General features: G+C 53.7%; 7 protein-coding genes across 7 annotated transcripts; 4 read left to right on the forward strand and 3 right to left on the reverse strand.

Moving 5' to 3' along the window:
• Nucleotides 1-522: 522 nt before the first annotated feature.
• CH63R_03855 (Major facilitator superfamily transporter) lies at nucleotides 523-2277 on the forward strand (the record flags this gene model as incomplete). The annotated part of the gene is made up of 4 exons (XM_018298830.1): nucleotides 523-675; nucleotides 765-1626; nucleotides 1693-1831; nucleotides 1899-2277. The coding sequence occupies 4 exons, from the start codon at nucleotides 523-525 to the stop codon at nucleotides 2275-2277; spliced, it is 1533 nt and encodes a 510-aa protein (XP_018160076.1).
• Nucleotides 2278-4499: 2222 nt separating this feature from the next.
• Nucleotides 4500-5463, forward strand: CH63R_03856 (RTA1 like protein; the record flags this gene model as incomplete). Its single annotated transcript, XM_018298831.1, has 2 exons — nucleotides 4500-4515; nucleotides 4586-5463. The coding sequence occupies 2 exons, from the start codon at nucleotides 4500-4502 to the stop codon at nucleotides 5461-5463; spliced, it is 894 nt and encodes a 297-aa protein (XP_018160077.1).
• A 110-nt stretch (nucleotides 5464-5573) lies between these two features.
• Nucleotides 5574-6533, reverse strand: CH63R_03857 (Inorganic pyrophosphatase; the record flags this gene model as incomplete). The annotated part of the gene is made up of 1 exon (XM_018298832.1): nucleotides 5574-6533. One exon carries the CDS (start codon nucleotides 6531-6533, stop codon nucleotides 5574-5576), a length of 960 nt encoding a protein of 319 aa, XP_018160078.1.
• Nucleotides 6534-7195: 662 nt separating this feature from the next.
• On the reverse strand, nucleotides 7196-8564 carry CH63R_03858 (Inorganic pyrophosphatase; the record flags this gene model as incomplete). Its single annotated transcript, XM_018298833.1, has 7 exons — nucleotides 7196-7552; nucleotides 7606-7667; nucleotides 7724-7790; nucleotides 7848-7908; nucleotides 7959-8142; nucleotides 8210-8369; nucleotides 8433-8564. 7 exons carry the CDS (start codon nucleotides 8562-8564, stop codon nucleotides 7196-7198), a joined length of 1023 nt encoding a protein of 340 aa, XP_018160079.1.
• Nucleotides 8565-9652: 1088 nt separating this feature from the next.
• On the forward strand, nucleotides 9653-10229 carry CH63R_03859 (uncharacterized protein; the record flags this gene model as incomplete). The annotated part of the gene is made up of 2 exons (XM_018298834.1): nucleotides 9653-9881; nucleotides 9949-10229. The coding sequence occupies 2 exons, from the start codon at nucleotides 9653-9655 to the stop codon at nucleotides 10227-10229; spliced, it is 510 nt and encodes a 169-aa protein (XP_018160080.1).
• Nucleotides 10230-10975: 746 nt separating this feature from the next.
• CH63R_03860 (Esterase) lies at nucleotides 10976-11986 on the forward strand (the record flags this gene model as incomplete). Its single annotated transcript, XM_018298835.1, has 2 exons — nucleotides 10976-11847; nucleotides 11923-11986. The coding sequence occupies 2 exons, from the start codon at nucleotides 10976-10978 to the stop codon at nucleotides 11984-11986; spliced, it is 936 nt and encodes a 311-aa protein (XP_018160081.1).
• Nucleotides 11987-12099: 113 nt separating this feature from the next.
• CH63R_03861 (SAM-dependent methyltransferase UbiE/COQ5 family protein) lies at nucleotides 12100-13262 on the reverse strand (the record flags this gene model as incomplete). Its single annotated transcript, XM_018298836.1, has 5 exons — nucleotides 12100-12146; nucleotides 12202-12444; nucleotides 12498-12840; nucleotides 12907-13011; nucleotides 13071-13262. The coding sequence occupies 5 exons, from the start codon at nucleotides 13260-13262 to the stop codon at nucleotides 12100-12102; spliced, it is 930 nt and encodes a 309-aa protein (XP_018160082.1).
• Between the last annotated feature and the right edge of the window lie 154 nt (nucleotides 13263-13416).

Here is a 13416-nt window from a genome sequence, read left to right on the forward strand (position 1 = left end):
GATGGACGGGGTGACGGCTGTGGATGTGGTGCAAAGAGTGTAAGTCGGAAGTTGGGGGTGGATCGTAAAAACCGAAAGACATGGAGTTCGGAAGTTGTGCTGGCAAAAACCTGTGCGATATCGGCAAAACTAGCCAATAAAAAGACAGAAGCAAATTGAGCCCCCGCTTACATAAGGAGGTATCTTCCTCTCGGAGCTTTTACAATTTCCTCTAGTTGCTGTAGGCTCTGCGCCCTCGGTCAAACTAACCAATAGAAGAAAGAGAACTATGATGAGTTGGCCCTGCAAATGGTGCGAAACATCGAACGCAGAACAGAATGGAACCAAATACGTAAGATGTTTGAGTATTATCTAGAGAAAATCTCTGACATGTGGCCCGGGGGGATCATAGATAAATACGGTGGTCTGGACATATAACAGGTGGCCCTAGTTGAAAGCGGCTCTTCGATTGAGCTTCATCTTCTCTTTCAGAACCCTCACTTGATACTCGTTCACGATTCACAATTGGGAACAGTGAACAAGATGGAGAAGCCTTTCGATGGAGATACGAGCGGCACCGGAGTCCCTATCAACAATGCCACAGTGACGGACATGGAGAGGAGCGGCCACACGTCAGAGGCTTCGTCTTACATTGAGTCGACGGAGGACTTGGTGGATGCCACGAAGCTTTCACCGGTATGTCATTCTCCCTTCAGGACCAATCGACGTGACGGACGAGTTACGACTTGGGCTCCCTATATCTATGCTGACCTCCAAATGCCTAGATGCGCAAGCTGCACATTGTAGTCGCCGGTTTTACATGCACTTTCAACGGCAACCTCGGTTCATCGATGCCTTCGGGCGCCCTTGACGCCATCAGCGAGCAGTTCGACGTCTCTAACCGCGTCCACCTCATCCTGCTCAACTCGCTCTTCATGTGCGGCTACGTCCTTGGCCCTTTGCTGTTCGGCCCCTTAAGCGAGTACATCGGCAGACGACCGGTGCTGATCGGGACCTACCTGGGCTATTTTGTCTTCATGCTCGCCTGTTCCGGAGCACCCAACTACCCAGCGCTGCTTGTGTTCCGTCTGCTTTCTGGGATTAACGCAGCTGCCCCGACGACCGTTATCGGCGGCCTCTACGCCGACATCCTCGACGACCCGGCCGTCAGGGGAAACGCGATGGCCGTATACATGACCGTCACCACGGTGGGACCCCTCATCGGGCCAATCGTGTCTGGTTTCTCGTCGCCGGTATCCTGGCGCTGGCCCTTCTGGATTGCCGGCATCATCGCCGCCTGCGGCTTGCCCCTCGTTCTCACGTTGCCCGAGACGTACGCCCCCGTTCTTCACAACAAGGCTGCGAAGAGGCAGATGAAGAGGAACAAAGGTGCGGAGGGCAAGCAACAACAGCAACAGCAGCAGGAGCAGGAGCAGCAGCAGCAACTCGAACTGAAGCCCTTCGAAGTCCGCAAAATCTTCCTGCGGCCCATGAAGCTCCTGTTCACTGAACCGATTCTCCTGTTCACTTCTGCGTACCTCACGCTCGCCTACGCTGTCTTCTACCTCCTGTTCCAAGCGTACCCGGTCATCTTTCAAGGGTTCTACGGCCTGTCACCGGGAATGGCCGGGCTTGCATTCCTGCCAGGTAAGAAATCGGAACTGCGTTGACTTGTGATGAGTGAGAAGTTCGTGCTGACATCGTCCCCGTCAGTGGTCGTCGGAGTCGCCCTAGCTCTCGTCAACTTCTGGACATGGACCTGGTACCATGATCGCGAAACCAAGGCCGGCGCAAAGTGGACTCAGAACCCCATTAACCGCAGGCTGCCTCTTGCATGCATGGCCGCTCCCCTGTAAGCATCCATCGGTCGCAAGATGAGAGATAAAAAACATAATCTTTGCTAATCTTTGTCGTGCTAGAATGGTAATCGCCCTTTTCTGGCTCGGATGGACTGTATGGCCGTCGACATCTCCCGTCGTCTCCATGCTGAGTGGAATCCTCTTCGGATGGGGGTTCAATATGCTCTTCATGGGCATGATCAACTACTTGACAGACGTCTTCCGGCAGTACTCTGCGTCGGCGCACGCAGCCGCCAGTATGACGCGCTCCATCGGTGCCATCCTACTGCCTCTTGCTGCGGACAGCATGTACGCCGACTTGGGAGTCCACTGGGCGCCTTCGCTGCTGGGGTTCGTCGCCTTGGCGATGGGCACGATTCCGTTCATTTTCATCCGGTTCGGGGATCGCCTCTCGAGGAGTAGCAAGACGGCGCGAGAGGCTTTCGCTATTAAGGACTGAAATGACGAGACAAACTACTTAGATTAATGACATAATAGACGATAGAAGATAGAATTGATGCCCTTTTATGAAGTACGCCTCAGTTATTGCACCAACATGATTGTTCATAGCATTTCTTGCAGACTGGACATCAGCGTTGTGCGATGGCGGCAGATATGCCTCCTAAGACAACTTTGCTGACAGCCCGGTGACACGACTAAGAAGTCCCAAACCTGGAGAAAGATGTGTACATTTCGGCTCACTCATGGGCTGCCTTTCATGCTGCGTCTAGATGCTTGTCCTTGATTCCCTCACGACGAGTGAGAGAAGCACCCCTGAAAACGCACGAATAGCGATGACAATGCCCTCCGCTATTTTCGGGCAAGGTCGGAAGCCTCTTGTGGGTGACTGGAGGAAGGCATAAAGCTCAAATGGGAACGCGGCCAACGGCACCGAAGTAGAGACCAAATGGGAGGAGATGTTGCCAACGAACCTATGAGGATCATTACTTAGGCTGCAGCTGACCCAATGTGTAGTCCTCAACAGGGGTCACAACACCAACTCTATCGACCATGGTCAGGCCAACTCATATTGAAAAGGTTTTGGGATGAGCACGACGAATGCTCACAAGGAAAAGAAAAGCGAGAAATTTCGGATGAGGGACTGCGCTCGCGTTTCTCGGACCAGTATTCCATGTGGGAGAATAAATATGACCTTGTCTACCGTGCAGGGTTTCTAAGTTTTAATGCTGAGCAACGCTCTAAGAACCGAGACCTGCCGTAAAGCAACATCTGCTCAATGGGAAAAGAAGTCGAATTTATTCTAAGAAGAGAGAGATACGATTGATGCAAGTGTTTTGTTCGACACGGGCAAAGGCCCCGTGGCAGCGGCGAGACAGAACTCCCTTTGCTGCAAAGAGCGAGGGAAACTGAAAGACAGTGAGTCCACGAATTGGGGACGAAACCATCGAAGAGGTTTTGACCCTGTCCTGCAGACAAACAAAACACACCGCATCAGAGAAGTCACAAGGTACACATAATTCGTTGACATCGTCGAAAAGGCGAGTAGAGATGGCTACTTAGCGGAATCGAGACCGTGCCACGGATCGACGCTCCGTGGGAAAGACGGCAACTGGCCCCATAAAAACCCCGGACCTCGGACTTCTTGGCATTGCCGAGGTGCGAGGTCGAGGCCGGAGGACAGTACGGAAGAGGAAAGTAATTCGGCGGACGCCTCGTGGATAAGAATCAAAAAAGTACAGGCTACGTCGACAGCAGCTCGGAAATGTCGTCATGATTACGACTATCCCTATGCCCTGGAATTGCAGTACGGTCTTTCTTTCAGCGATTCGGGCATCTACCTGGACGTTGCTTAGCCTGCTTGTTGTTGTCGATAACCCGATCTTAGCGAGGACACCAATCAGCTTTGTGGGGAGAAGGCCCATCCAATAAGGGTCTTGCCGTTGGCAAACCGTCGGCCGAGAAAGGCCATGTCGAAAGATTCAGCCGCATACCTCGTACCCGAGTCGGCTGGGGAGTCTCAGTACAGTTCCCAAAAGGGCATGGCTTTCTGCTGCCGCCATGTCCAAAAAAAGCGTGTGGCTTGATGATGGCACGGAGACACGTGGGATGATGAATCATAGACTCCAGCCCAGAAAGCCCAGCTCGAGAGTCCAAGCATTGGTGTGTCCTGATGTCAACGGAGACAGCTTCATGATTTGAGTCTTTGGGACATGCGGGTGTATGACTGTGAACATAGAGCACAAGGGCGGCCGGCCGAGTCAAAATTGAGGTCAGACCTGGTTCTGGGGAGATCAGCCTCTGCGATCGTTAGACGCGCACGTTAAATTAACACATGTGAAGGGCCGGGCCTTTGGATGAACCTGGGCCCACCCACACGCAGCGTCAAAAGGGACGAACAGCCACGAGGAACTAGTGTAGGTTGCCCAACCCGTTCCGAACGTCTGTTTCGATCTGCGGTTTGGTACCCGCCTTGGTCAGATCGTTCTAACATGCCCGTATCTGGGCTTGCAAGAACCACCCCCTAGTGTCTACTCTCTGCTCCAGGTCCAGCAACCAAGTCCACCCCTTATTATAAGCGACCAGCATGCCATGCCGTACGCGCAGAAAAGAACACGCCAATGTACAGAATCTTCGTCTTTCTACTCAACCGGTGATAATAATCTCGCCAAGGTGTTGCCCCTATACCGCTGTTAGGCGAGAGTAAACAAGACAAGAGTCAAGATGAGTGAACAAAGAGGTAAAGCCAAAACCCGTCCAGCTCGTCTGGGAAACCCCGTGCCAGGCACATACTAAAGTCCCGTTGACAGGCGGCGGCGGCTACGTCGACCCGAACTTCCCTAACCCCGGCGGCAAATGGGACACGCCCGTCATCATCTACGGCTACACGCCGTCCTTCGCGCTCGCCGTCCTCGCCGACGTGCTCTTCTTCCTCCTCCTCGTCGTCCACACGTGGCAGGTCGTCCGCCACCGCAGCTGGTACTTCGTCACCGTGCCCGTCGGCCTCCTCTTCGAGATCGTCGGCTACGTCGCGCGCTCCCTCTCGGCCCGCGCGAACCCGTACAACCTGATCTACTTCATCCTCAACTACTTCTTCATCGTCACGGCGCCCGTCTTCCTCGCCGCGGGCGTCTACACCGTCCTCTCGGCCCTCATCCACCGCCTCGGGCGCGGGTTCTCGCCGCTGCCGCCCAAGGTCGTGCTCTGGTTCTTCGTCACCTCGGACGTCATCGCGACCATCACGCAGATCTCGGGCGCCGCGCTGATCGGCGTCAAGCAGTCGCGCCGCGAGGACCCGACGACGGCGAACAACATCCTGCTCGCCGGGCTGGCGTACCAGGTGTTCTCCATCGGGTGCTTCGTCATCACAACCTCGGTGTTCCTCTTCAGGGCCAGGCACGCGATCAAGGAACACAGGCTGACGGCCTTTGTCGCGGCGTTCGTGGCGGCCACGTTGCTCATCTACCTGCGCACTTGCTTCCGTCTCGCCGAGACCGCGGAGGGCCTCGGAGGGGAGCTTTACTCGAACGAGGTCTACTTCGGCGTGCTCGAATTTGCGCCCGTGGTGCTGGCCGTCATTCTGCTGTCTGTCTGGCACCCTGGCAGATGCGTCGCCAGGAAGGTCTCCGGGGACGTCGGCGATGTTGAGAAGAGGAGAGTCCGCAGCAACGAATCAGTTCAGAAGTAGACACTTGGGGGCCATGCAAGTAGCTAGTTGTATTGCTGTCATCAAATCATTGGCCGAATAAGCCCCGTTCTAGCCTATTCACCAAGATACCAGTCCTCTCCAGGGGTTCATTAAAGTCTCGTGGTCGATGAGCCGGTGTTACGAGTGTCGATAGCCGCCCATAGTTGCTCCTCCAACTCGGTTCCCTTCTGCGCCGTGATCTGCCCAAAAACGCCGAAGCCAGGCATGACCTTGGGTCCCGACTCGAGGAAGCGTTGACGAGCTTCCAGGGTCCACTCCGTCAGCTTTCGCAAGTCATGGCTGTGGCAAAGCCGTCTCTCCATGGCACGCCGAGCCCTTAAGGTAGGGCTGTACGGAAGGTTGCTGATGACTCTCTCCATCTCCCGGGCCATAGTCACAAACATGTTGGGGACATCGTCCAAGTCTTTGCACATGGGATAGTTGTCCATGACCTTGCCCATGGTCTCGAAAATGAGCAGGAGGAAGCCCTCGAGCCACTCCTTGGCGGCGCCCCGTCCGCCTTCCTCCGTGAGTCTCTCGATGCCGAACAGAACGCGCCTATGCTTCCGAAAGGAGACACTGTCGAGCTCGGTGTCATATGTGAGGCCTGGAATTCCGTGAAGTACCGCTCGCAAGGGGTGCTGTATGCAGTAGAGGACGCGGGAATGGGGTGCCGAGGCAGCGGATGTGTCGTCGCCGACGAGAAGACGATCCAGCTCGACCGAGAGCTTCCAGTCGGCGACTTTGCCCTTTCGATTCTTGGCCGTACTCTTTTCTATGCCACCTCGTAGCGAATTCCGAGTTGCCGCGCGGGTGCGAGGAGGCCATTTGACTTGGCGGGCGGCTTGATGCATCTTTCCCGCTTGCGTTTGCTCGTGGAGCTGATCCGGAACAAATGTTTGGACGGGTTGCGCGTTGATGAGGGTGGTGAAACTCGGCCGCTCTGGCTGAGGTGCGGCGAGTTCGTGGTGTAAGCCACACAACTCTTGGTCGTCGATGTCGCTAAAGGGGATGTAGTCAAGTTCAATTTGCATCTGGGCGTGTGCCGACTGATCGACAGAAGAATCCATGCTGGAGTACGACACTGCCTTGATTGGGCAAGGGCCCTTGAGTTTGGCGAGAGTTTTGCTCCGCAGGACCTGTCGATCGAGTCAGGATGGCTCCAGAGTAGAGCTTGGCCGCGATCTAGATAGAACTCATCAGTTTCGAATGCTCTGTACACCTGGAGACGCAGGCCTTACAGTTATTACACCCAAATAAACCTAGATGTGATGAGAATGATGATGTTTCGAAACGACTCTCACCAAGCAGAGGGCAAAAGTCGTTATCGAAGGCGGCGGGTGTCGGCCGAGCTGTAGATTCCGAAGGTGAAGAAGCGCGAACTTAACTTCGGGGAAAAGTCAGAATTAAGCTTGCGGGTAGGGCTGCGGTAAATAAGTGGGGACCGACCAGGCAGTTAGTCTCCACGCAGCAGGAAGGAGTTAGGGACTCGGGAGGGAAGGTGCGAGTCAGAGCGAGATTCGCTATGTGAAATACGCTTCAAAGGTCGATGATCCATACATGAGATGGAATCAGCTGCATATGAAAAGCATGTGAGGCTCATTTCATGATGCTATGAAGGTTGGTCGGACAAGTCGACATGTAAACCGCTCCAACTATTACTAGAACACGAAAGCAGACATGTCTCTTTCGTTCAGCAGCGGCAGACACTTGAATAATTCCCACATGGACCTCAGATCTCTTGTCTGTTGAGAGGCATCTGCTGGCCGTCGGGAACCACGATGAGGCTGTCGTTGCTGTCCAGATAATACCAGCGGTCGTACTTCTCTGGCTTCGGTGCTGCCGGCTCGATCTTGCTCTCGGCGGGAATGTTGAACCTAGCCGTGGTCGACCCCTTTTCGATGAAGCTCTTCTTGACATCCGGTCGTGATGTCTGGTTGTAGTTGATCTCATTCGAGTCCACCTGTCCGTCGATCAATTCTGCCCACGTCCTGTGGCTTTCCTCGATGACGCTCTGAATGTACGTCACGTTCTGGTACCAATCGCCGACTATGTCGATGACGCCACTTCCACGGGCTACTTTGTAATGCTACTTCTGTTCAGCTGACTTCGTTGATGAAAGCTTTCTCACGTATGACTCACAGTCCACCAGTCGCGGAAAGTTTTGATCGTTCCAGGACGGTATTTCTCCACATCCTCGTACGCTGCAGTGGGTCAGCATCTGTCACAATCCAGGTTAAACATTTCTTCGTGAGCTCACAGTTGATGAGTGGCGCGAGTGTATCATTGACATCAATTGCGATAATCTTCCAGTCCGTTTCGTTGCCCTGGATATGGGCCAGCATCAGCAACAGTTTTGCCCATTTGCAACGAGCGACACTTACATCAGCCAGGGCAAGACCCCCAAGGATCTTGACTTGCTTGACTTGGCCAACGTAGCCGCGGCTGGATACAGTATTAGCCATGCTAGCGGAAGAGGTCTCGACGGGTCTCACTCTTGACCAATGTCAAATAGATCCACCGGGTCGTTGTCCCCAATGAAGCCAGTGAAGCCGTGCTTGTAGTTGGGACTCTCCCAGGTTTGGGGGATCGATCCGTAGATGAACGGATAAGACTTGTGAGGCCAAACGCTCTCGACGAACCTGGGGGCATCGTTCAACGTATCGTGAACAACAGGATCTGAGGGGGAACCAGTTAGCAACGGCAAATGTGCTGCTTTTCGCCTGTCTGCCGACACTAGACTTACTCAGCGGCTCATCTCTCTTGAGCTCAATTTTGCCATCTTGCCAGCGAGGCACCTCGACCACCAAGTTCACAACTTGCTTGTTGCCTTCGTCTGGCCAGACAGGGACGTCATGCCAGAAGGAAATGGGATCTCCGTCCTTTTCGAGCCATATCCTCCAATCCTAAGAGCCACAATGTGAGTAAGAGATAGGAAACGAGTAAAGCAGGACCAGTCGCTCGCTTACCTTGGTGTTTCGGGCCCCTACTTCTCTCAGGCTGAGCGCGCTGTAATTGAAGCCCCGAGGACCAACGGCTGCGCACTCGCCTAAAGCTGACAGCACCACAAACGCAACAAGACTCTTCAAAGACATAGCCATTTTGGTCACGCACAAAAGCTGTTGGGTGGGTGAAATGCGAGACTGAAGAAAACGCGCCACGCAGTCGATTTATTTTGTATCTCCCCTTTGTGGCGAATACACACACGCCGTGGCCAACGCCAGGGAAAGGGAGGGGGACTTGAAAGGAACAGGGCAGATGTGGCGGGTTTGCATGGGAATTAAGCGTGACGGGATTTGACATGGACATTGGACGAAATAGGCCCGTTCTTGGAGATTTGCGCATTGCGGTTCAAGGATCCGCGGTGCCACTGTTGATGAGTTGGTGCGGGGGTTGGGTGAGCCAAGGATGCAGGGTTCACGAATCAGACCAATGACGCGGGAATGTTACGCACGTGGAAGCTTAATGCTTGGTGTTAAGGACGAGAGAGAGTTTGGATTTCGTCATTGTGAAGATGTAGCTCAAATGGGACAGACAAGACGGGAAGAAGATTGGGGGCAGCACTCAGGAGATGTTTGTTGCCCAATCCCGTACTCGTGCATCGTCGACCGTGACCTGTTGCCTCTTTAGGACGTAGGATTTTGACAACCTCTAAGAGGACCTCTAAGAGGGTGCCCTCTATCGTCTTTGGCATTGCTCGTCGAGTCGCAATCTCACGTCATCCCGCGCGGTAATAATCCTCGGAACTCGACGAGCCAGGACTAAGGAACAACCCGCGCGCGTCGGCAAGCTGGTCAACAAACATCATTGGGAAGCTTGCACAGACATGTGGAGTTCAATCCTTCGAAAACAACAAATATTGCGATGGCTTCAGAATTGGCCTTACAGCAAGCCCTGGAACCAGTCGATTGATTTCTAAGCTCTCGGCCTGTTCTGGCTTGTCCGTCACGGAGATCGCAAAGGAAGCGGCTAGAGATGGAGGCTGGCCAAGGACATTGTTTTTTCCCATGCAATCGACGATGGAGTATTTGGTATCGAAGGAAACATGAGGTAAAATGTATTTAAGAACGTCCAAGGACGCCTATGATGTTTTCTCGGATGCACACTTGATCACACTCCATCTTCAGCCCGAGGCAGCACAGAGGACCCCAAGTCTGACGCAGCGATAAGATTTCAAAACTTCCTCATCATGTTGTTCTCCCGAGCTTTAACCTCTGCCTCTGCTGGCCTCCTTCTTTCCTTGGTCGACCACGCCATCGCTAGCCTGACAGTGACATCTCCCAAAGCCCCGAAGCTGCAACTCCTTTACCGACTTAACCTCACCCTCGGAGATGCTCTCTCATTTGGCCCCGGCCCCAAAGGAACCCGCTTGTCATTTCCCATCACCGGCGGCGAATTCAACGGACCGAGGCTGTCTGGTAGGTCATCAACACACTTGGTTATTACACAACCACGGGTAGATCGAGAACTGACACGCAGCTACAGGCAGGGTTCTGAACGTGGGGGCCGACTTGGGCCTGGTTGACGACAAAGGCACCTTCTTCGCGAACGCCTACTACCAATTCCAGACCGACGACGGTGCTAACATCTTGGTACACGCTGACGGTCCCGGGGTGCAGAACGGCCCTCACCCAGTGACACGCATCACTCTGGAGACGGTAAGCGAGGGCTACTACTGGTTGAACAATGTTGTTGTGGTGGGAGAGTCAACCCCCGGAGACGGCTTCGTCGCCATCAACGCTTGGCAGGTCATCCCCTCTGCTTGATGGAAGCTTGCCACCAAATGGGCTGTGATCTCGAAGTATGAGAACTGACTTCAAGTCAAAAACACATCAGGATCGTTTATGATGAAAGAATTAGCTTCATTGATAGAATTCTCAATTGCAAGGTCACTGCCGGTAGAAAGGTAGCCGCGGTGTGTTTACGTCCCCATGGCATGAGCATGACCTTGGGTTTTTTCATGTATATGCTCGTCACAAAGTGCATAAAAGATTATGGTCACGATTAATACGCCTCATACCTGGAGCATAGGATTTGAGGAGAAGAGAAACTCGGCTTGCTTGTCATCACCATAAATTGGGAGTTTTAAATCAGTTGCTGAGTTGTAGAGTGTCGAGTTTATCATGTACATATGTCATCAATTGGGGTTCACATGGAAATCTTGCGCAAAACCCAGAGATACTGACTGTCTCGGACGCTTCGCTGGCTAATTCAAACTAGAGAGTAGTCAAGCGGCCAACGTTATGACGTCGGAACACTAACGATGCTTCAATGACGTCGTAGTCTTGTAACTAAACCGGCACTAAGCACCACCTTGGGATCCATGGTTTGATTGCACAGACCGTTGGAGAAACATTCATAAGGTTAGGGAACCTCGATTGTTGTAGATTAGTTTGACCTTTGGTATTACGTCCTACGAAAAAGTTTAAAGAATCATCGACAGTCTGCAATCTCCAAACCTCCCACTCTCAACTTCGTTTGGAGCACGGCCCAAGACACGCGTCGAAGAAAGATGGCGAGTTTGACTGTTCAGGAGAGGAATGGGAGATCCATGAGGATGCGACTATTGCAAATCGCCGTCAAGCCTTTCCGACCCCTGCTCGTCTCGCCCAGAAAGCCGCCTCCGAAGGCCGATCGGTTGACTATGCCGAAAAAGATCGAGAGGCACTACCGTGTTACCGAGAGAAAAGTCGATGGGATCTGGGTGTACGACATGACACAAAACTCACAGCACCCAGCGCGAGACCCCTCCCCGGCGCATTGTCACCGACGAATCTTGTACTTCGCTGGCGGGAGCTGGCAGATGCCTCCGAGCAAGGCTCACTGGGCTTTCTGCGCCGAGTTGGTCCGCCGGATGGAGGGCACCAAGGTCACGGTCATTTCTTGCCCGCTGGCGCCGGAGCATCCAGTCTCGATCGCCTTCCCCCACATTGAAAGGGTCTACAAACAACTCATGACGGAGTCGACAAAGGCCGGCGAGAAGGTGGTCGTTGCGGGCGATAGCTCTGGGGGGAACCTTGCATTGAGCCTCGTCGCCTGGACGCTCAAGACACAGGGAAACGAGGATTACAACGCGCCCGTGGCGGTCCTGGCGATCTGTCCGACTACAGATCTTCGTCACGACCACCCAGAGATTCAACAGGCTGAGAAGCTGGATCCCCTTCACACACTCGAGTCTGTGAGATCGACTGCAAAAGCTTGGTGCCCTGAGCTCCGAAACTTGAGTTCTGACGAAAAGGGGGCCACAGACTGGACTTTCAATGACCCAAGAGTCTCCCCCATTCAAGCAGACCTCGGTCTATTTGGCCAGTATAATGTTAGCGTGCATGGGGTGATTGGGTCCCGCGACGTTTTGGCTCCAGAGGCCGTCGCGTTCCGGGATAAGTGTGAGAAGCATGGTTTATCGGGAGAATGGCTGTGTTGGAATGGTCAAATGCATTGTTTCCCATTGACTTTCAGATACGGCCTCAGGGAGGGAAGGGAGGGTATGGATTGGATCATCAGCGTTCTCAGGAAGCACTGAAGTGTGAACAGGCAGACCCCTTGAAGTTGTACATAGGCCGTCCCGTGATTCTTGTATTCCCCTTGATTCCAGCTTCTGTGCTCCCTTCTTAGCATAATGATCTGCTTACACTACTACTTCAGACCCCTATCAGGCTTGACGGCATAGATCTTGAAGGAACCTGCACGATAGTTAATTTTTGACTACAATCTCGTCAAGTTTAGACGGTGACTCACCAGCCCATTCGTTCAAGTCAGTGACTCCCAGCGAGGCCGCCTGCTTTTGAGCTTCCCCAGGCGTCAGGTCGTAACCGTCTTGACTGCAACAGGTAGACGAGACTCCCCCACACCCCGGCTGAGTCTTGTCCGGTGAGGGAGCCGGAACCATCTGAGCGTTGCCGGCCCCGCAACAGGACATGCCGTTTTCTGCTGCTGTGAAATAGACATTCAAATCACTGTTGCTATCCACAAGCAGGGGATCTATTCCAAGATCAGCTCGGGCGCCGGCGAGAGGTGCTTGAGATTGAACCTACTGCTGAAACCTGCTTCCTTGAGAAACCCATCATACGTGGCCACCTCGCTAGCTCCCGCTACGCAGCCAACATAGAGAGCCATGTTTCTCTTGATTTCCTCCGAAAATGGCCTGCGCGCCAAGATATCGCTGATGGCGACTCGGCCGCCAGGCTTGAGCACGCGGTACATCTCATGGAACACGCGGTGCTTCTCTGCCGCGGGGACGAGGTTGATGACGCAGTTGCTGACGATGCAGTCGGCGAACTCGTCGGGGAGTGGGAGTGACGTGATTTGACTTTGGATAAACTCCACATTCTCGAAGCCTGCTCTCTCCGCGTTCGTGACGGCTTTTGCAATCATGCTCTGCGTGGTCGTGCTCAATCAGTAATGCCTTGCGTTTCTGTCTTGTCAGCCGTCGGCGTTGCTCACATTGTTCATGTCGATTCCGATGGCCTTGCCAGCAGGCCCGACCCTCTTCGCCGCCATGAAGACATCGAATCCAGCACCTGAGCCAAGATCAACCACAATTTCGTCCTGCATGGAATTAGCACGCGGCATGACGAGCCGACTTTGACGCAGACGCCGAGCCTCACCTCTCTCAGGTTCGCAATAGCTGTTGGATTGCCACAGCTCAGTCCAAGATTAGCACCTTCAGGCGTACCCGCAAGCTCGTCTTCTGTGTATCCGAAAGCTTTGGCAACCGCCTTCTCGTACTCGCCGGTACTGCTTCTGATGACTGAGCCATATCGCTTGTGGACGTTTTCATAAATAGTGTCGGACTCCATTGCGAGCGGGGAAACGAAGTTGAAGTGCTGCTGGTAGGTTCTTCGGCAACAGATCTGAGGTGTCAGTACAGAAGATGCTCCAAGACGTAATCGAAGACATTCGCCAATAAGTACCCCCGTGTGGCCTATGTTGTGTTAGTTGCTATGGCGCGGG

Source organism: Colletotrichum higginsianum, chromosome 3 (assembly GCF_001672515.1).
Source record: "Colletotrichum higginsianum IMI 349063 chromosome 3, whole genome shotgun sequence".
Taxonomy (NCBI): domain Eukaryota; kingdom Fungi; phylum Ascomycota; class Sordariomycetes; order Glomerellales; family Glomerellaceae; genus Colletotrichum; species Colletotrichum higginsianum.